Below are 20,289 nucleotides of genomic sequence, written 5' to 3'. Positions count from 1 at the left end.
ATCTGAAACTTTCTGCATGCTCTTCCTCAACTGCATCCTCTTTCCTCTCTCCACTCCTAGAGGACAACCACAATGCTGAATTTAGTGCTTATCACTCTTAGACATTTTTATGCTTTCACATAGATATGCATTTATGTGTGTTGATGTTTCTCTCTTCTCACCCAAATTAATCCTTATTGTTGCACATTTAATCCACCACCTCTGAAATATTTATCTACCTATTGATTTCTTTATTTCTCCTGCCTACCACTGGAAATGAGCTCTGTGGGGTCAGTACCAGTGCCTGTCAAAAATTATTGAATCCCTGTGGTTGAACACTTGGCATACAGAATTGTTCTACAAATGTTATCAAGTGAATGAATGATGAATGAATGAATGTATAAATGAACCAGGCTAACCTCTCAGAAATTCATCTTACAGAGATAAGTGTATAGAGGTAAGTTTCTGAAAAACAAATTATTATAAAGTAAGGAACTGTGCAGTGTACAAGTTAAGATCCTAGGAATTGAAGTTTCCGTTCAAATCTCAGCTCCACCACCTACCAGCAACATGATCTTGGACAAAATTTAATTAATAGCTTTCTCATCTAGCCCTGGCTGGTGTGGCTCAGTTGTCAGAGCATTGCCCCACACACCTAAGTTGCCAGTTTGATTTCTGATCAGGGTATATAACTAGTTCCAGGTTCTATCCCCATTTGGGGCACATGCAGAAGGCAACTGATCCATGTTTGTCTCTCTCATCAACGTTTTTCTCTCTCTCTCCTCCTTTCCCGCCCTCTAAAAATCAATGAACATGTTCTCAAATAACAAAAAGAAAAAAATAGATTTCTCATCTATTAAAAAGGAGTTAATAATAGTTGTTGTGAGAACTAAATAAGATAATTGGTCAAAGCCCTTAGCATAGTGCCTGATAGTTAATAAATAAAACTAAAATTAAAATGAATTCTTATAAGGTACTTGTCTATAAAAACTTGGGAGAAACCAAACTTGAAATGCCATTTTTTCATACACAAAGATGACTCATGCCATGGCTAGTGTGGCTCAGTGGGTTTAGTGCCAGTCTGTGAACCAAAATGCCGCCAGCTCATTCCCAGTCAGGGCACATGCCCGGGTTGGGGGCCGGGTCTCTAGTTGGGGGTGTACAAGAGACAACCAGTTGATGTTTCTCTCACACATTGATGTTTCTCTCCTTCTCTTTCTCCCTCCATTTCCCTCTCTCTATAAATACATACATACATACATACATACATACGAACTTAAAAAAAGATGATTCATTTCCAGGAATACAATTCAATCCTCCTCACTAAATGTTTACAGTGCTATCTATTTTGTGCCAGTCTCTTTGCTAGGCACTGACTAAACAAACATGGATTTGTTGCTTCCTGTCCCCCAGAAGTCACAGGGTGTTGCCATGCCACAGCTATGAGAGTACCTTGTACACACAGGTACTTACTTTGTTTAACTTAGGAACTGCAACAGCCCCAACGGAGGCTGCCATCCCCCTCTGTGACTGGAAACATGGCTGACCAGGCTGAGACTCCACACTCAGACCACAAAACATCCTCCTTCTCTATGGGAATCTACCTGGTCTGCTCTGAGTAATCTTCAGAGCTCTACAGGAAAATTTTGACTCATGAATTACGCAACAACTATTACTAACTTCTGAAGTAGTCTATTACCAAACCATCTTTTTACACACATCCCCACCCCACCCTACTTCCCTCAGTTGGCAAACTCAGACTGAACCTTCAGGGAAACTCAGCTCTCACAGAAAGCCATTCCCAATCCCCTAAGGCTGTGTGCACTCCCTTAGCAGGCAAGGTTACATTGCATATCCCTGCCACAGCCCTTACATCCAATTGTTATCTATTTCCCCTCTAAACTGAGCTCCTTGAAAGCAAGTGGTGCATCTTATTCATGGCAGCACACTTAGTACCTGGTACATACAAATGCTCCATTAAATTATAATAAATAAATGAGATTTCTGTTTCATGATTCCAGGGATTTGTAGAGTTGGAGGGAGGACAGAAGCAAGATGACAGGGAGGGAGGACAGAGGAGAATATTATTCATCAGCTAGGCAACATATTTCCAAGATGCTCATGGAAATGTGATACAAAGCCAGTTTAAAAAAAAGTAATAACCACCTACACTGGGACATTTTTCCAGAGATTAAAACAAGGGGATGTATTAAAAAGGAGAGGGGAGAGGAACAGAAAAAACACTTATGTGTAACCAGGCTACAATACTTTCTCCACATTCCCTTAAGCTAGTTTCAAAACTGCAGATTAAGAGCACGTGTGAGAGGTAAAGTAATTTAATGGATGCAATTATCATTTAAAAAATAAGCGTAATAAAATAAGACAAAAATATCAGAGTATATCATGTGGTGAAGGTAAATATTCTTTGGCAAAGCCAGAGCTAAATGTATAAAGATCGTAATGTAACACATATTTCTTACTGTGAGTTATGGTCAGTACAAGTTGGGAAGCCACTACCCCGGTAATAGGGTTCTACTGGAGCCATGCAGTTGGAGAACCAGCTTGGTTCCCCAGATAGAGAACTCTAAGGAAGAGGAGGAGGAAAGAGGCCACTTTCTCCACCAAGGGGCTCTAGAGGAGAAACAAGGCCTTCAAGGGCGAGCAAGCATGTGGTGCAGACCGATGAAAGCCTGGGGGAAGTCATGAACTGCTTCTGGAGACTATGATTTGCAGTCACTTGGAGCCGACCTACCAAAACCTTACCTTGCAGTGTACCCACGAGCCCAGTGCTAACTCCTGAAATGATGTCACTAAGCAGCCATTCCTTGATTCGGTATTTGGGGAGCCAGTCCAAGATGGGCAAGAGAGTCTTCAGCACACCAAGGGCTCTCTTCCTTGAACAACTGTCAAAAAGCAAGAAAAGTGGGCTTTCAATCTAATCTCAGCCACAAGCAATCAAAAAGTTTTGAACTGAACTCTGCTGATGTTTATGACTATTTAGAAAAAGAATGGGAATTGCAAATACCAACACTGAAATGCTTACTATGATTTTGCCAAGAGCTCTGTCTACACTTTTAAATGCAGTATGCTAGAAAACACAGGATTAACTGACCCACCCCCATACTCTGAGAAAACATCCCTATACAAGAACCCATTTTCTAGTCTAGCCATACATTGACAATGTAGAGTCTCCAAGTCTAAATGGAGATTAATTTTCAGACTTCTAGCCCCAGGTGCCTTCTTTTACTTTTTGTCTTTTAATAAAAATAAACATGCTGTGTATATTTTGGCAATACAAGCTTGAAATCAGTTTTTACAAAACTCTTAACATGTACACCTTGTTGTACTTTGCTACTTAGTGTTTTTTAAATTCTGCAACCAATAGATAAAAGGAAAATATATTAACAGTAAGTGAACATTCTTTGACTCTTGATAATGGGATTGTGGTTATATTTTTTAAGTCTCTAGAGATTTTATATGTATATAAAATGAGAGAGAGGTGGGATTTGCTTCAAAAAGAGTGTGGGTGGGCAAGTTGAAACAAGATTAACTTTCAGTAGATCACAAGATCATAAGCTGAGCGATGGGTAAAAACATGGAGAGGAAGTTCATTATACTAATATGTCTACTTTTGTATGTATTTGAAATGTCCTAAAAAGTGACGTTTTTTAAAAAGAAATAAAATCTAGCAGTAGTTGCCGGTTCTCTAATTCTTTTTGTTTGTGATATCTAATTACGGTGGCCCTTTTTGGCTGAGACTGCTGGAGGTTTCCAGGGGTCCCACTGCCTGTTGTGAAGGACTTGGAGCTCAGCGCGCTCTCCTGAGTTCTGGCTGTCATTCAGTGTCTGACTGAGTGGCATCCTGCCTAGATGAGCTTCGGCTTTCAAAGACTCCTGTTGGTCAGGTGATGGGTTTACCCATCATCTCTTTTCAATGGAGCCCCTTTCTTCCCCACTCTCCTCAAAGCCTTCACCGGAAGGTACTTGGTAAAGCACCCCCAAGGAGAACTCCGTATGTCCACAAAAGGGGAGAAGGAGAGACCGGACTCCCGGAACACACTCTCCCCAAAGATAAGTTTCTGAGACTAGAGTCAACCTCTAGCGGAGAACGGTGCAGCCTTCCTCCCACCGGGAAGGACCGCGCAGCCGGAGCGCGTCCTGTCAGGAGAAGCGCAGGCGTCCCCACCTCGACTGCTGACCCCGCTACCTGCAACTCTTGGCCAGCCGCTCCCGCAGCGTCCTGCGCTCCTGCAGGCGCCGCTCGCACTGCTGCTGGAAGGCGAGCTCGCTGTAGACCGGCCTCGACACCACGTAGCTGCCACTGTACTCGGGGTTCGGCGGCGGCTCCGATCTGCTGCCCGGAGCTTCCATGACCTTCGAGCAGGAGGACGAGGAGGGAGATGACGGAGCGAGGAAGGAGAAGAAATAGTGAAGAGGAAGGCAAAGGGAGAGGTGACGGCAGGTTAGCCGTCTCCCGGCCCCACCTGTTGCAGCGGATGCTGGAGAGCCTGGACCGCTTGCAGCCACCCTGGGCGGTCGGGGCCCACCGCTCCGCGGCGCGCACCACCAGCTGAAGGGGGCACCTGAAGACTTCCGGTCCCGCAGTCTGCACCTGCTTCCCGTGGTTCCCAAACTCTGAAGAGAGTGAGCCCCGCGTTGGGGGCTTCGGGAGCGCGACCCAGTCAGTCCTCTCCCGCTAGTGGTCAGGGCGCTGTCCGCGTTCTGAAATTTCCCCAGACCCGGGCTGGGACCCGGGGCAAGGGAAGGGCTGGAAGGGGATCTCGACGGCGTTTCTCCCTCCCTGCACCGGGCTAAGGGCGCAGGTCCAGGCGCATATTGGAGAAAAGTACAACCCCAGGCCAGTCGTGGGACCCTCTGGCCGATCTCCCGGGTCCGGAGGCTGTGCGCACTGCAGTCAGATTCCGGGAGCAGGCCGCCGCTCTCCTGGGGGCAGAACTTTGGGGGTGTGGGGCAGATCTCTTCCCCACGTCTGTTTTCCTAGCTTCCTTCTCACTCTCAGCTTCTCAGAAAGAAGGCTGTCCAGCCCCCTGCCCGTCCGCTCCAGGCCCCCACACTAGTCCCACCCCCCAACCAGCCACATCTCCCTAGGAGTCAAGCCCCGCTGGGTGGCGTGGGCTACACCTTCTGCACGGATCTCACCTGCTGTGCCTCTGCTGCTGCCCCGCCCGTGTGCCCCGGGCATGGCCGTTTCGCGGCCTTTATAGCACTCGCAGAAGGCAGGGACACGTTTTATTTATGGAGCAATAGAGACACCTAAGTCGAAATGAGGGACACACAGGCAGCGGTTTTCCCCCCCCCCGTCTATCTTACCGGGAAAGAAATCCTACCCTTCCCTCATTCCTTCTCTTTCCCGAACAGACAACGCTGAGAATCTTACTGGATGTCCCTCACGGGGCCACCCAGATCCTTACTCACCTTCCTCCCAGTTACTAACAGAGGCTACGAAATCAGAAGCGCGACGACCCTGGGGTACCTGTTACGGAAATGCGGAGTCTCACGTAGAAGAGGTTAGCGATTGCTGGGAGCGCGGAGCCTCGCCTGTGTCAACCAGGAAGCTCCGCGGGCTGGCACACAGCTCTCACGCCAGGTGGAAGGAGGAAAGGAGCGGTGGCCAGTTTTGTATTTAATAAGCCCTTGGATTTCTTTTCTTTAGGAGTACCCAATGAATGGTGGCTATAGAGAGTTCATAATTTATTCATAAATTTTAGATATAGTTTGCACTTCTGTGTATGTGTGCATTATTTTCACAATCAAATTCAAGTGTCCAGGTGGCCCCCTTTCTTATCAGCCTGACTCTTGGTTCTTTCTTCTCATTCATTTGGACAATCAGAGGGAATAAGCTGGACTAGACAGGGGTCTAGACTAGAAGGGAATGAGGGGAAGCTGGATCTCTTCTTCATCCGTGTTTTGTTTTCTTCTGGGAAGAATCTTGTTAAAACTGGCAAATGCAGGTTAAGATGAAGGGAGGGCAAGTTTGGTGAACAGGACGACTCTCTCCTCATCAGCAGTGTTCTGAAGTAAACACAGACGAGGTTCTAAAATATGGACCTTCTGGACATCAGCATTCAGTTACCCACCCAGCTGGAAAGTACAGACCATAACAATTCTGCAAGCTCCCAGAAACAGGACTCTCAGGAGAACCCAAGTGTACATCCCTGAAATTGTATTTGACATGATGCAAACATGAGCATTTTTCTGAGGAATGAATGAGTCAAAAGTTTTCAACAGATCTTCAAAACTTTCTTGACCCAGTACGGTTATAAACCCTTGAAAAAGGGACCTAAAAAACAAAATCTAAATCACGAATTTTAAAACTCTTGGTCGACAGGAATTGAGAACTAGTCTTTCTTTTTTTTAAGTGTATCCTTTTTTAAAATTTTTAAAAGATTTTATTTATTTATTTTTAGAGAGAGAAGGGAGGGAGATAGAGAGAAACATCAATGTGCGGTTGCTGGGGATTATGGCCTGCAACCCAGGAATGTACCCTGTCTGGGAATTGAACCTGCGATGCTTTGGTTCCCAGCCCGCGTTCAAACAACTGAGCTACACCAGCCAGGGATGAGAACTAGTCGTTCTTATCTAAGGATTTTTCTGTCCTCCAGAAGACATTTGGCAATGTCCAGAGACATTTTTGGTTTTCACACCTTGGGGGATGTTAGTGGATAGAGGCCAGGGCTGCTACTAAGCATCCTATGATGGAATTTGCAGTCCCTCTGAGATTCTGTATGTTATTTAAAATGCACGTTTATTGCCCTGGCCGAATAGCTCAGTTGGTTAGAGATGTGCCTGGGGTGACTTAAAGTCCCAATGTGCCAGGGTAGCAGATTCAATCTCCTGTCTGGGCACATATGGGAAACAACCAATGAATGCATAAATGGGTGGAACAACAAATCAATGTTTGTCCTTCTCTCTCTCTCTCACTCACACATCAATAAATTTTAAAAATAAAATGTACATTTATCATTAAATTCTTATGTGTACTAAACATGCATCTCTCCATATATATGGAGACATATCTAGTACACACATATACATAGTGTACATGCATTTCTATGAGCTCATTATTGTTGGATGTGAAACTCAACTACACTGAAATAGAGGGAAAAAAATTTTTAAGTTGGTTCTGACTGCACCTACTCAGTACACCTTCACACATACCTTTAAAGCCTAGTTAAATTACTGTCTCCTCCATGAACATTCCTTGATTTTCTCAGTCAGAATTAATCTGATTTCTTTTCTGGATTCTCCTGGTACCTTATCTGATTGTCTCTTAAAATGCCAGTTACTATCTACCTTGGTATCATAATTTTATTTACATACAAGTCTCATCTCCCTCACTAGACAAAATCTTCTTTAGGACAAACACTATGACTTCTTCCAACCATTATCTTCCATAAAGTTGTCTAACATATATACCTATAGCCCAAAGATTTTTTATACTAATAAAAATATATTACATATTGGCCTACAACTTAAAAAAAATTAAGGCTATGCCACAAATATCTTTCCAGATGAATACATATGAATTTTTCTTAACACTGTCAGCAGCTGCCTAGGATCTAATACTATTAACTCATTGTACACTGAGTTCCACAGTAACTCACCCAGAAGGCTCACAATTCTTCCCTGAGTTAATTAGGAGGCATTCTGTACAAATTGATGTGGCCCCTGGCTCATGGGGTCCGTGTCATTGTGGATGAAATATGAGACAAATTCACACGGACTACCGAGTCCTGGGAAGGAAAATGGACAGCATGGCTTTTCTCTCAAGGGGAGCAAAAGCCTTAGCCCTCGCTCTAATGAGCTTTTATTGTTTTACTGGGCACATTACAAGAAGGTCCTCGTTAATTATGGACAAGCTCGATTTAGGTGGTTACCTTATACAGAAAACAAAGGAGAGGACGCTGGTAATCACATCACAGAAGAGGGATATTTGCAAATGAAAAGGCAAAAGTAGTTGGACCGGTGACACTCATCCTTGGAAGGTTTAGCATGGTTTTTAGGAAGTTGCTTTGCATTAAATGTCCTCAATTCAGGGTGAGGGAGTTTTAGCAAAACGCAAGACTCATAGTGGCCTAGGCACATTGCAGGCCTGATTCCCCATGGGAAAACCTATCCGTGGGCATGGGTCCTGTGCATCTCCCAGTGGGAGCAGCGCCCATGCCAGGCACAGTGGCCTCCCACACAAATATAAATAGAACCAATATCCCAGTCTAATAGGCATGTTTGCTCCTTGTTACTTCTATTTTGATAATTTTGGTCTGGTTCAGTCAGTTTTGTGGACCAGTTTGGATCAGAACCTGGTGATGATTTGGTGCTGTTGGTGAATCCAAGGAATGAGGAGTGTGGTAGAGGCAGGTGTCAGAAGACAGAAGAGAGAATAGACTACCAAATAACACTAGGAGTCGGGTGTGCGACTTCCCTTGGAGAATAGATAGAATTCTTTTTTGAGCATCTTTCTATATAAAAATTCAATTTAATAATTACCACACTATAATGAGCCCTGCATGGGTCTAGATGAAGATATTGCTTTCTTCTCTTTTTGACAGAAGAAACGAGTGGTGCATGGGCAAGATGACATCTCCCTCATAGGTTTTTATAAAAGTACAGAACTGCTTTTCTCCTAGATCTGAATTTGACTGTCTTTTAGAAACAGAGAAGAGTAGGAGGTGAAAACAGCTTGCTCTCCCCACCCAATTTACTTGTTATATTAAACACCTCAAATTACTCACTTAGGCTTTACAAATCAAGCTTCACCTGTTTCTAGTGGAGGTGGGTGGTTCTTTTTTTTGTGATAATTTCATCATTTTCAGAACTTCTTTTCAAGCTGACAGATACCACTTCAAAATAAATTGTTACTTTCCAGCACTTAGCAGTTAATGATGATTTAAAATGCGTTTTCTTATTTATCATTTAGGTGCTTGGAGTGTAAGGCAAACTTCACTGTCAGATATGCACACTCACTTATTTGTCCATTCATTCATCCAAGGATTTATTAAGAATTTATTAGAACTGGCCATGGTATAATGATGAATAAAAAAAGCATGGACCGTGGCTGCATATCTGTGGGTGCAACAAATATTTATCAAATGGTCACGAAAGTGTAAACCCTATTTCACTGATCTAAAATGCACATTTTTCACATTTTATCAGGGCTCATCTTACAATTGATGGTGTGCTATATAGTTCAACTGGTCATGTACAAGGGTGCAGCCAGGGGGCCCCCCGAAAGAAGGATTTGTAATGGGGTCCAGAATTCAAGGTGTCCAGGAAATATTAGAAAGATATATAGGATATCCTCACCCTCCAACACAGGTGTGAGTTGGGGGAAGGGACACATGGAGCAGGGCCATTCAGAGCTGTTTTGCATACCAACTAACCTTTGCAGCTAACCTCTGGGGTGGTCATTTAACATCTATAACCTTTAACTGGTTGCATAGCTATGTTAAATAGCTGTGGCCAGGCTCTGAGCCAGGGGGATGGAAGGGACTTTCCCCCAAGATGTAACTGGGAGGCAACTCCCCCTAGTTACAGTGCCTGCATGAGAACTTGGAGATGACTGGCTCCATGACATGGGACCATCCCTGCGCAGACTCATGATGGCAGCCCAGTAAAGATGGAAGGATATTTAAACCCAGACTCGGCAGCCATTGAGGAGGGAGCCACATGGCTGCAGCCATATAAGGAAGGGAATATGCGGCTGTGGCAGTGAGGAGAACCATGTAGCTTTGGCCAGAGTAAGGGGACAGCCACCCGCCCCCCCCCCCCACCCCTGCAGCCATGAGAAGAATCACCATGCAGCTTTAGCAAAGAACCACCACGCGGCTTTAGCTGGAGATCCTGGCAACGCAGCTGATGGTGCTGGGAACCAAGGGAGGCCTACCAACTGAGCACGGATTACTGGGAAGAACCAGGAGCTGCCTGAGCCATGGACTTATATTTCTTTCCCTGAGATACAGTACCCCAAACTGGGCAAAGGGGGGAAGGAAGGACTGTGTGTGTTTGTGGGTGTTTTAAGGAACTTTGGGATTTTGGTGAAGACATTAAGTCATTCCTCTTAAGTCTGTAAACTTGAATAAATAGCTCCTTTACTTTTCACAAATCTCTAACAGGGAGAGCTATAATTCTCTAGTCAAGGGAAAGGTAAACCTAGTACAGAGGGACCCCAGGAGAAACGGGGGTCAATTTGGTAGCATTGTGGGGCCCTCTTCCCTGGTGGTCAATCAGGGAAAGTCATGGGAGACCACATGCACAGTAGCTTTAAAGTAATACAACTGCTTGTACATGCTCAGTAAAAGCCCACCAAAACTAGCCAGGAATAGAATCCCTCCAGCCCATGAGGTCAATCTCTGCTTGGAGTTGGCCTGCTCCCATGTTCTCTGCTATAAACTTTGGGTGTTTGGTTCAATTCTTTGTCCCAATCACCAAGAAGCTGGTTACCTGTTCCCACCTGTGACAGCAGTATTTTTTCTTTCTTAGTGATTCAGAGAATAACCATGAGTTTTATAATGTATGACATACTAGAATTGATAAAATGTGGATATATGTATAAAATCATAAGTGTATCTATGTTTTTGAGTGAGTTTGTGTGTCACAAGAATGATTTAATAGAGGTCAGTCTTTGCTATTTTTTTATCTAAAGGGCAGATTTTTATTTTCCTTTTTTTCTTCCTTTTAAAAATTGTAATTAAAAAAGTTCTCTAATCAGAAGAATTTCAAGTAAGTAAAATTATACCTTTTTTTGTTTCTCTCCAGAATACTTTGGCATATTATGGTAATGTAACAGGTACTGGAAAAAATATTTGTTAAATTATTGATTGATTGATCATTTAATAATGGGATGTTAAGAAATCATTGGGTAGGAAAAAACTTTTAAAAAAATGTAAGTCTGTTCTTTAAAAAGAACACTAAATAAGAGAATTTTTTTCTGAACCTATGTGGCAATCCATCCCAATTTAAAGCAACTTTTAGTGTCAATAAAAATTTACTTTTATATAATTCAATAAATGTCTCAAATAGTAGAGGAAATACCACATTTTTAATATTAATTAAAATTTGATATTTAGTTTAGTATATTTGTCATTCACCACCATGAAATAATGTCATAGTTTTCTAAGCAAAGAATAATGTGAGGGTCTGCCCAAGTTTCTTATTATTTAAATGTACTTAACTTTTAAAGTTATCCTTGCACACCTTATCTGATAGCTCTATGGTTTGTCCACAGTGGGAGAAAAAGGAAAGTTGAGGGATGTTTCAAGTAAACATGATGGGCTGTATTATCCTGAGTTGGATGTTTAAGTATTTCATTTATCTATCCATCCATCCATGCATACACTTATTAGTCAGTGAGTATTTATTGAGCCCTTCACTTGTGTCAGGGACCATTTTCAGTGCTGGGGATACAGCAGTGAACAAGTTTAACAAAGTTCTGCCCTTAAAGGACTTAGAGTCTGGTGGGTGACTCTAAGCAAATATTTATCATGATAAAATCTGTCAAGCTATGAGAGAAATAAGCAGAACAATTTGTAGAATTACTGAAGAGGCAATGCACAGCATGGGGAGGGGGAGGACTGCTTGCACCAGGGTGGTTAGGGAAAGCCTCTCTCTCTCCAAAGAGGTGACATTTAAAGAAAGTTGAAGTACAAGTAGGACAGGCCTTTCTGGAAAACAAAACAGCAAAGGCAAAAATGCTGGGTCAGGAAAAAGCTGGATGGGCTTGAGAAACTAAAAGGAAAGCAGGGGCCAAAATTCAGATGAAGTCAGATCTAGAGATAACAACCTGCAGTCCTCCGTGGGTATGTGGCAATGAAACCCAGGTATTTAGGGAGTGGAGGTAGATAGACTTAATAAGGCCAGCAGCTAACCCTTGAGATCACAGGAGGAAAATAAGGGGCTTCTTTTTTTCTGTAAAATACAGGTAATCCTTGAACTCAAGTGAAGAGAAAAAAATTAAAAATTAAAAGATATTTTCCATTGGATGTCCCATGTTGCCCAGTGTGATCTGACTTGAAAGTTGACTTGAAAGCTGAACTGCTTTGAGATAGATATTGTTATTCCCATTTTACAGATGAGGAAATACACACAGAAAGGTTAAATAGTTTGCCCAAGGTCACACAGCAGGACTGAGCTGGAATACAAACTCAAGCAGTTTGATTCCAAAGCCCATCCTCTAAACCTTCTGCAAAACTATCCAGGAATTCAGCAGCATCAGTTCACCTTCCCACTATATCAGAACTTCTTGTCAGTGTCATCATCCCATCCCGGGCTTGGGCCCCTCTGCTAAATTCAGTTTTGAATTCTCCTCTTTCAATATGGAAGTATAATATACATAGACCTTGGGATACTAAAAAAGTAGATAAAAATATATGGACGTGGAAGAAACCCAAAGTCAACTATCGATGAAAAAAAAGTAATGTGCAAAGAAAATGTGTATAATATGTTTATTTTGTATAGAAGGGAGTATACATTCATACATGATATTCATCAGAGTCCTAGCAAGAAAGAGTTAACACACTGAAAGTTAATGCAGGGACTCTTAAATTGTGGAAAGGGCCAAAGAACACAAACAAGGCCTAGCAAAGCCCCTCAGGGACAGGTAGCTGTCAGGAGCTTTACTTAGGAAGGAGAGCTGTCAACAATCCTAGCCTTAGGGGCAGAGGGAGGAAGCTGTTACCAGAACCCAGAGTGTTGATGGACAGGGCTGCCCAGCAGGAACTGAGGCCTTCAGGAGAGGAAAGGAGCCACTGCTAATTACCAGGTCCAACCAGGAAGGAACTGCAGAAATAAACACCCCAGTTTGCCCTCTTAACTCTGATCTGCTGGTAGGTGCGTCCTCACTCCTCCATTCCTCCATTGCCCACATTCTACAGGAAGAAGCCTGAGATCTAGAGAGCTTACTGATTGCCCATGAAGTCAGTCTTCAGGGCACACAGCAGAGAAAGATGGAGAGAGGAAAGGAAGGGGCAAGTGGAGACTATCTCCACACATAAGAGTATTTTGGAAAAGATTCACAAGACAGTAGGTTCTGATGGAAGGCAAGAGACTTTTAAAAAAATTACATTTTATTTTTAGAACAGTTTTAGAGTCAATGAAAAATTGAGAAGATAGTACAGAAAATTCCCATATACCCCATATCTACTTTCTTCTTTTATGAGCATCTTAAATCTGTATGATATATTTACCACAATTTAAAAAACCATATTGATACATTACTATTAACTAAAGTCAATAGTTTGTTCAGATTTCCTTACTTTTTACCTAATATCATTTTTCTCTTCTAGAATACCACATTATATTTAGTTGTCATGTTTTTGTTTTTTGGGTTTTTTCCTAATTGATTTGAGAGAGAGAGAGAGGAACTAGGGAAGGAGAGGGGCAAAGAGAGAGAGAGAGAGCAACATCAATTTGTTGCTCCACTTATCTATGCATTTAGTGGCTTGTATGTGTTCTGACTGGGGACTGAACCCACAACCTTGACATATTGGGATGGCACTCTAGACACTGAGCTACCCAGCCAGGGCTGTCAGGTTTTCGTAGGTTCCTCTTAGTTGTGACAATTTCTCAGACTTCCTTTGTTTTGATGATCTTGACAGTTTTGAGAAATATTTTGTAGTATGCTTATTAGAATGTGTCTGGTTTTTCTCAAAGTTTAAATTAGTGTTATGGGTTTTGGGGAAGGTAAAGTAACAGAAGCATTTTCATCACATTGTACTAAGAATACATAGTATCAACTTGCTTATCATTGTTGATACTGACCTTGATCATCTAGCTGAGGTAGTGTTTGTTAGGTTTCTCCGTGGTAAAATGACTCTCCCCCACCTCCAACCCTTTTCTGTACTGTACTCTTTGGAAGGAACTCACTATGCAGCCCAAAGTTAAGGAGTGGGGAGTTAAACCACCTCCTTGAGGGCAGAAAATGTTCATAAATTACTTGAAATTCTGAAAGAGACATTTGTCTTCCCTGCTCCCCATTTATTTGTTCAGCCATTTCTTTATGTCAGTATGGAATCAGAGTATTTATTTTATATTTTGCATCAAGACCCTATATTATTTTATTTTGTTGATCAAATTGTTCTAGCTTTGTCCAATTGGGAAGTTTTTCAGTTGGCTCCTGTGCCCCTCCGACAAGGCCCCAACATGTGGGGTGGGTTTGTTTTTTGTTTTCCAGCACTACAAGATGCTCCAAGGAGCTCTGATTTCTTTCACTAGAGAATTTTGCTAGAACCAAGATGTCAGCAATAGGCGTGCTCTTTGCTATTGAAATATCATTGCTTCTAGGCCCTATCAGTTGATGGAGCAAAGAAATATATATGGGTATATTATGAAATAATGTTATATAGTATTTTATATACTATAATATATTGTGAAATATGTATATAAACATATACAATATTTCTATATGTAACTATCTTATATCTATTAACCTAAACATAAGTTCATACTAATTAACAGAATTACTTTATTGCACAGTATTTTGTACTGTTTGAGTTTATTTTTTTACTAGGTCCATATGTTACTTTTTCAATTACCTTTTTTATTTATTGATTTGAGAGAGAGAGAAACATCACTTCATTGTTCCACTTATCTACACAATCATTGGCTGAATCTCGTGTGTGGTCTGACCAGGGATCAAACCTGTAATGTTGGCATATGGGGATGATGCTTTAACCAATTGAGCTACCCAGCCAGAGTCAGTTTTTTAATTAATTATTTTAAAAGTCATTTAGAAATATTGCTCATCTCAAAATCTGATTATAGAATCTTAAAATCTCAAAGCTAAAAGCACCCTTAAAGCCTTTCCTTCCAGAACTAGGACCTGTGTAAGATTAAAAAGAATAATAAAGAAAATGCAGGTCTTTTTAATTGAAGAATACTTTAAACATTTTTTTATTGATTGATTTTAAGGAAGGAAGGAAGGAAGGAAGGAAGGAAGGAAGGAAGGAAGGAAGGAAGGAAGGAAGGAAAGAAGGAAGGAAAGAGAATCCCCAGAACCTCTCCCCAAATCCCCCTCTTCTCTGACTTCCCAGTGAGCTAAGACAGCCCAGCCTAGGCTCTCCTGTTGCTTCTTCTATGCCAAGCCTTTCCTTGCCTTACTGTCCCCACCTTTAATAAATGTGTCCTCACAGTCACCTGGAGTCATGTTGTGAAATCATTCCTACACAAAGTCAAAAACCCACACACTACAGCTGGCCCTAGCCCCTCTCAGGGCCAGGCCCCTATCTGGTAGCAACATCAGGGCAGTGCTTTAATCAAATGAGCAACCTGGTCAGGCTAAGTTGAAGAACATTTGTCTCCTTTTTTCTGGGACAATGATGTATAGATCCAAATCCAAACAAATGTTTGATGGCCTCTGATTATATCAGACTGCACCCATCTGAACCTGATTGTTCCCTCTCCATTTTCACACATTTTAGAGATAAAAAAGCACATTTATTTTTCTGAATTATTAGTGCTTTCTAGCTTGAGTCAAGATTTCTCTTATTCACTTCTCCTCCATCTTTACATTTAGACTGAGAGTGATGCTGGAGACAAGCATGTCATGATCAGATTTGTGCCAATGTCACTTCTAGCTCCTCTTTCAATGGGGCCCCCAGCACCAGGCAGCGGCATTTGTTTCCCTGGATAGCTCTTCTGTCTGTTCACAACAGGTGCCTCCATATTTTTTTATTGTTAAAAAATATGTTTATTGATTACGGGAGAGAGGAAGAGAGACAGAGAGAGAGAAACATCCATGTGAGAGAGAATCATTGATTTGGGTTGCCTCCAATACACTCCCTGATCACGGATTGAACCTGCAACCTAGGTATGTGCCCTGAGTGAGAATCGAACCCGCAAGCTATTGGTGTACTGGACGAGGCTTCAACCAAACAACACCGGCAAAGATGCCGTCATATTTTTTAAACCCTTGACCCAAAATCTCACTCCCAGTAACCTCTTCAACTTCACAAAGAAAGTAAGAAACTCCTTCTATGCAGAATCTACAAACCCTCTGTACCCTGACCTGTACCCTTTGTCCACTGCAGTAAAAAAGGGGGATTCCTTTACTATCCAAGACTTGTAATTTTAGCTTTGCCCTAGTTCCCATCCATTCAGCTTCTCAGGGGCCTCATGTCAATTGATCATCCTCTCCCTCTCTTATTCATCAGCCTCTTCCTGTCTTTTGGGTACAATTACAAGTGAAAAGGTCCTGACACAGTGTCTGGTACTTATCCACAGAAGACATCAACAGTTGCTGCAGTCTTCCCAGGCCAGGAGGATGCTGACAGATGAAGGACGAAACTAGTGTCCCAAATGACCTTAGGCAGACCATTTTCTGTATCTGGGCCCAGGATTCCTTGTCTGTGGAGAGAGATAAAGGGAATAAATGACCTCCTACTCCCCGCAGGCTTCTGCACTGTCAGTTTCTGTTCTGCTGATACACGCATTAGCTTTCTGTACTTAACATTGCTACCTCTCAGTATCTATAAACTTTGTGCCATTATGTGGCAATATTATTTCCATTTTCTCTGCAATATTTTACTGTAAGGAGGATATCATGATGTACTTACCCCCTTTCATTTTGGACATTTGGATTATTTTCAGTTTTTAACTCTTCCACAGATGCAGAAGTACACCTCTTTAATGATACATCCTTCAATGTCATCTTATTTTTTCCCTAAGAATAAATTCTACATATGGAATTGCCAAGTAATCGTTGTTTATACATATTGCCCCAAAATGATACAGAAAATAGCTATTTATATTCCTATAAAAATACTTTTTCCTAATATCCTCTTTAACAATTAGTTCTTTTAAAATTTGCCAATTTGACCAGCAGAAATAGGATCTTACTCTGTTTCAACTTGCATTTTTCTGATTACTAGTGAGACTAACATGTTAAATGATCACTTATTTTTTTAATGTATTGTTCATCTTTACCAACTTTTCTATTGTTTGTTTTTGATTTCTATATCCTATATTGATCATAAAAATTAAATAATAAATAAATAGAAATAATATGTTTGAAATGTCCTAGCGATAAGGTAAAATGTGTATATGTATGTCTCAATAGTTGCAGATAACTAGATGTAAAAAAAAAAAGCTCTATTGGAAAATATTTTGTGAATTAATTTTTTAAAGACAAGAGAACTAGGTAATTAAAATAACCCATGTGAGTTATTCTTTTATAAGGAATGATCCTCCTATGTATTTATATGTTACATAAGTACCTCAATACAGTAAAGATGGAATCATCTTCTTTCAACCTCATTCTTGAACCTGTTACTCTTCCTGGATTTCCCATCTTGGTGAATGGCACCCTATCTCTCCAGTTTCCAAGGCAGAAATGTAGGATCCATCCTGGATTCTGTCTCCTTTGTTGTCTTTGATGCCATTCTGTCAAGTCTGCTGTGTGAATAATTCTACAGTTCCTCTGCTTCTCTGCATTTGCATGTCTCTGCCTTGGTTTACACCCAAGGCAATAGCCCCTTAACAAATTTCACAAGTCATTCTCCAAGCCAGCCAAAAAAACAGTTTCAGAAATGCAAATTACGTCCATCCTTATCTTAAAATCTTTCAAAATGGCCCTTCTTGCATTAGCCCTCCCTTCCAGGCACCCTCTCTTTCATCTCTGAGCTCTCCTTTGTCTCTGTAACTTCTTCCTCCCTTGCACCATTACTAGCTTGTCTTGGTTTAGCTGGCCCTTTCATCCTCCTCAATAGCCAAAAGCAAGGTTAGATGGTCTTCTGACATAGGTCCTTAGTAATTTTACTATGTATGCTTACCAAACTGAAGGGTACTTATCTGAATCCACTATAGGATTATAAACTCCATGAAATCAAGGACTTTGTCAAGAGTGTAGTAGAGTCTGACTGTTTGAGTTTCAGCCCTGGCTCCATCATTTTCTATCTTTTTGACCTTGAAAAGTTATTTAAATTCCCCTTGATTCAATTTCATCGTTAAAAAAAAGATTATGTGGCAATAGTACCTAACTTTCCGTGCTGGTGTTAGATTTAAATACAGTACCTGGTACATAGTGAGCACTTGAAAAATGTTAGCTGTCATGACTGAGTTTTGGAGCTGTGGAGAGTAGTTTGAGTTAGATCTTGATATATTTTGAGCTTCATTTCAAAAAAAGGTACATGAGTATATGTATATATGTTATTCAATGTTGCTGGGAATAGTTAATTTTATCTGTTAAAAATTTCTTCCTAGCACGCTCTTTGAGTCACGGATTTTGGCTTTCAAGTAAGCGAAAGGTTGTTAGTTGGGAGACCAGCCAGCAAAACTTATTCACAGCTTTTGAATCACATGTTGAACAAATGTGGCAATTCAAGTGTCAAGCTGCCTTCTGTTTCTAATCATTTTTCTTTCTAACTTAGTTTCTCTCACCAAAAGGGATTATAATTGATTTTCATTGCAGAGTCCATGGAAGATGTCACATGATGCAAAGACAATGACTCTCAAGTAGATGGAACCCATATTGCTGACCATCACTGTGGACTTCATGCAGGGCACTGAGCAGCAGCGGCACTCCCCAAGACTGAGATGATATGCCACTGATCTGAAGGAGCTGCAAACATCTCAGCTGAGAGAAACCTTCTTCTCACCCACACCCTGGAATTTCTTATTTAAAAAAGTGTGGCAGTATCCTATTTATGTAAACCTCTCCAAGAGCATAGAGGTCAGTGGGCTGGGACACAGAGGCTTCAAATCCAACTCCTCTCTCAAAATGGACTTCCATCAGAGAAGTTCACTTTTTTTCCTAAACTAAATTTTTCTGCCCTTTCATCAAATCATTTCCCAGCATTTACCCTCTCCTTCTTTTTGTTCTAACCTTGAAAGAACAACCATCCTCCTCTTGAGTTCCTGTATTCTGCTCTTTCATCCATGCTTCTTATCATTTTTTAAGCTTACACATTTGTCCCTGCTTTGAAATTTCTATAAAAAGAGGGGAATTTAGAAATGATTTTTTGTCAACATGAAAGCCAATATTTTTTAAAATAATAAACACTTACCAAAAAAGGAAAACATCAAATACAGCAAAGAACAATAACCAGGAAAAATGCTGTTCACCCCTCCTCTCTGTCTATCCAAAATAAATACACCGAGCCCAGGAGTCTCACCAACATCTCCCTTAGTTTCCACATTCCTTCCTCGGAGATCGTACTATGCTTTTATTTATAGCACACATTTGACATCATCTGTAGTTGTGCCAGTTCCTATTGTTTGTGTTAACTCCCAGGAGAAAAAGTTTTCTTTAGGGCTGAAGCTTATCTCTGTGACTCTGAACAAGTTTCCAAACCTCTCTCACAAGTATAAGGAAGTAATAATCATTCATTACATTGCTGTGATAACTAAATACAATGATAGAACTTTCTAGACCATAGCAAAGTGCTCAGTAGTTAATTCATTTCTATCTTTTCTTTGGTTTTATTATCTCCTCCACATGCTTGATTCCCTGCTCCACCATTTCCCAAGGAATTCAGGAAACATACCTATTCTCTCTGTGCCTCATTTTCCTTGTCTGCAAATTGGGAATAATTTGCTTCATAGGGTTCCTGCAATAATTAAATGAGGGGTAGGGAAAACAATTAGAACCTAGAACACAGTGAATATGTGATTATTGGCTGTTATTATCATAAAGCTCAGTATAGAGTGGGTCTCTAAAACTACTCAAAATGAATTGGAAAAAAATTCATAGCATGACCCTTCTGAACAGATATGCTGAGGTAACCTTGCTTACTGTTTTCTAGCCAATGGTTGTCTTCTTTTCTATTGAGTTTGCCAATTTATGTTACACCTGCACCTTGTAAACCATCTGCTGGGCCAGTTCAAACTGCATTCATGCAATAAAAATCAAAAATTGTTTGGAAGACAAAAGCCAGAAGGAATTAGTAAGTGGAATTATAATCAAATAGGAAAGGTGTTTAACAAGGGAAAATAAGAGATTCCTACCAGTATACTCACTGTAAACCTTAGAGTTCTGGAAAAGGCAATGTCATATGCTAACATAATGTTAACATAATTATATTAGGAACAAATAGAAATGTTAATATGAGCTGAGGACCAATATAAAGAAATAGCCCTGGCTGTGTGGTTCAATGGATTGAGTGCTGGCCTGTGAAGCAAAAGGTCGCTGGTTCAATTCCCAGTCTAGGGCACATACCTGTATTGTAGGACAGGTCCCCAGTAGGGTGCATGTGAGAGGCAACCACACACTGATGTTTCTCTCCCTCTCTCCTATTTTCCCCTCTCTAAAAACGAATAAGTAAAATATTTGATGACTTCTGGCCAAGATGGAGGTGTAGG

The 20,289-nt window shown here is 41.1% G+C and overlaps 1 protein-coding gene across 4 annotated transcripts in view; it reads right to left on the bottom strand.

Annotated features, from left to right (window-relative positions):
* Positions 1 to 5,704, bottom strand: part of SLC26A4 (solute carrier family 26 member 4) — a 48,125-nt gene extending 42,421 nt beyond the window's left edge. The window contains exons 1-3 of one of the 4 annotated variants that reach the window (XM_036010781.1): positions 5,140 to 5,704; positions 4,187 to 4,353; positions 2,743 to 2,882 (exon numbers count right to left, since the gene is read on the bottom strand). In XM_036010781.1, coding sequence (XP_035866674.1) covers positions 2,743 to 2,882; positions 4,187 to 4,350 — 304 coding nt within the window. In that variant the 5' untranslated portion in view covers positions 4,351 to 4,353; positions 5,140 to 5,704. Of the gene's footprint in view, positions 1 to 2,742; positions 2,883 to 4,186; positions 5,071 to 5,139 lie in introns of those variants that run through there. The other 3 variants (XM_036010783.1, XM_028525952.2, XM_036010784.1) reach the window with 3 other exon arrangements.
* Between the last annotated feature and the right edge of the window lie 14,585 nt (positions 5,705 to 20,289).

Source organism: Phyllostomus discolor, chromosome 10 (assembly GCF_004126475.2).
Source record: "Phyllostomus discolor isolate MPI-MPIP mPhyDis1 chromosome 10, mPhyDis1.pri.v3, whole genome shotgun sequence".
NCBI lineage: Eukaryota > Metazoa > Chordata > Mammalia > Chiroptera > Phyllostomidae > Phyllostomus > Phyllostomus discolor.
The sequence above is the reverse complement of the archived record's forward strand: the minus strand, read 5'-3'. Positions and strand labels throughout refer to the sequence as shown.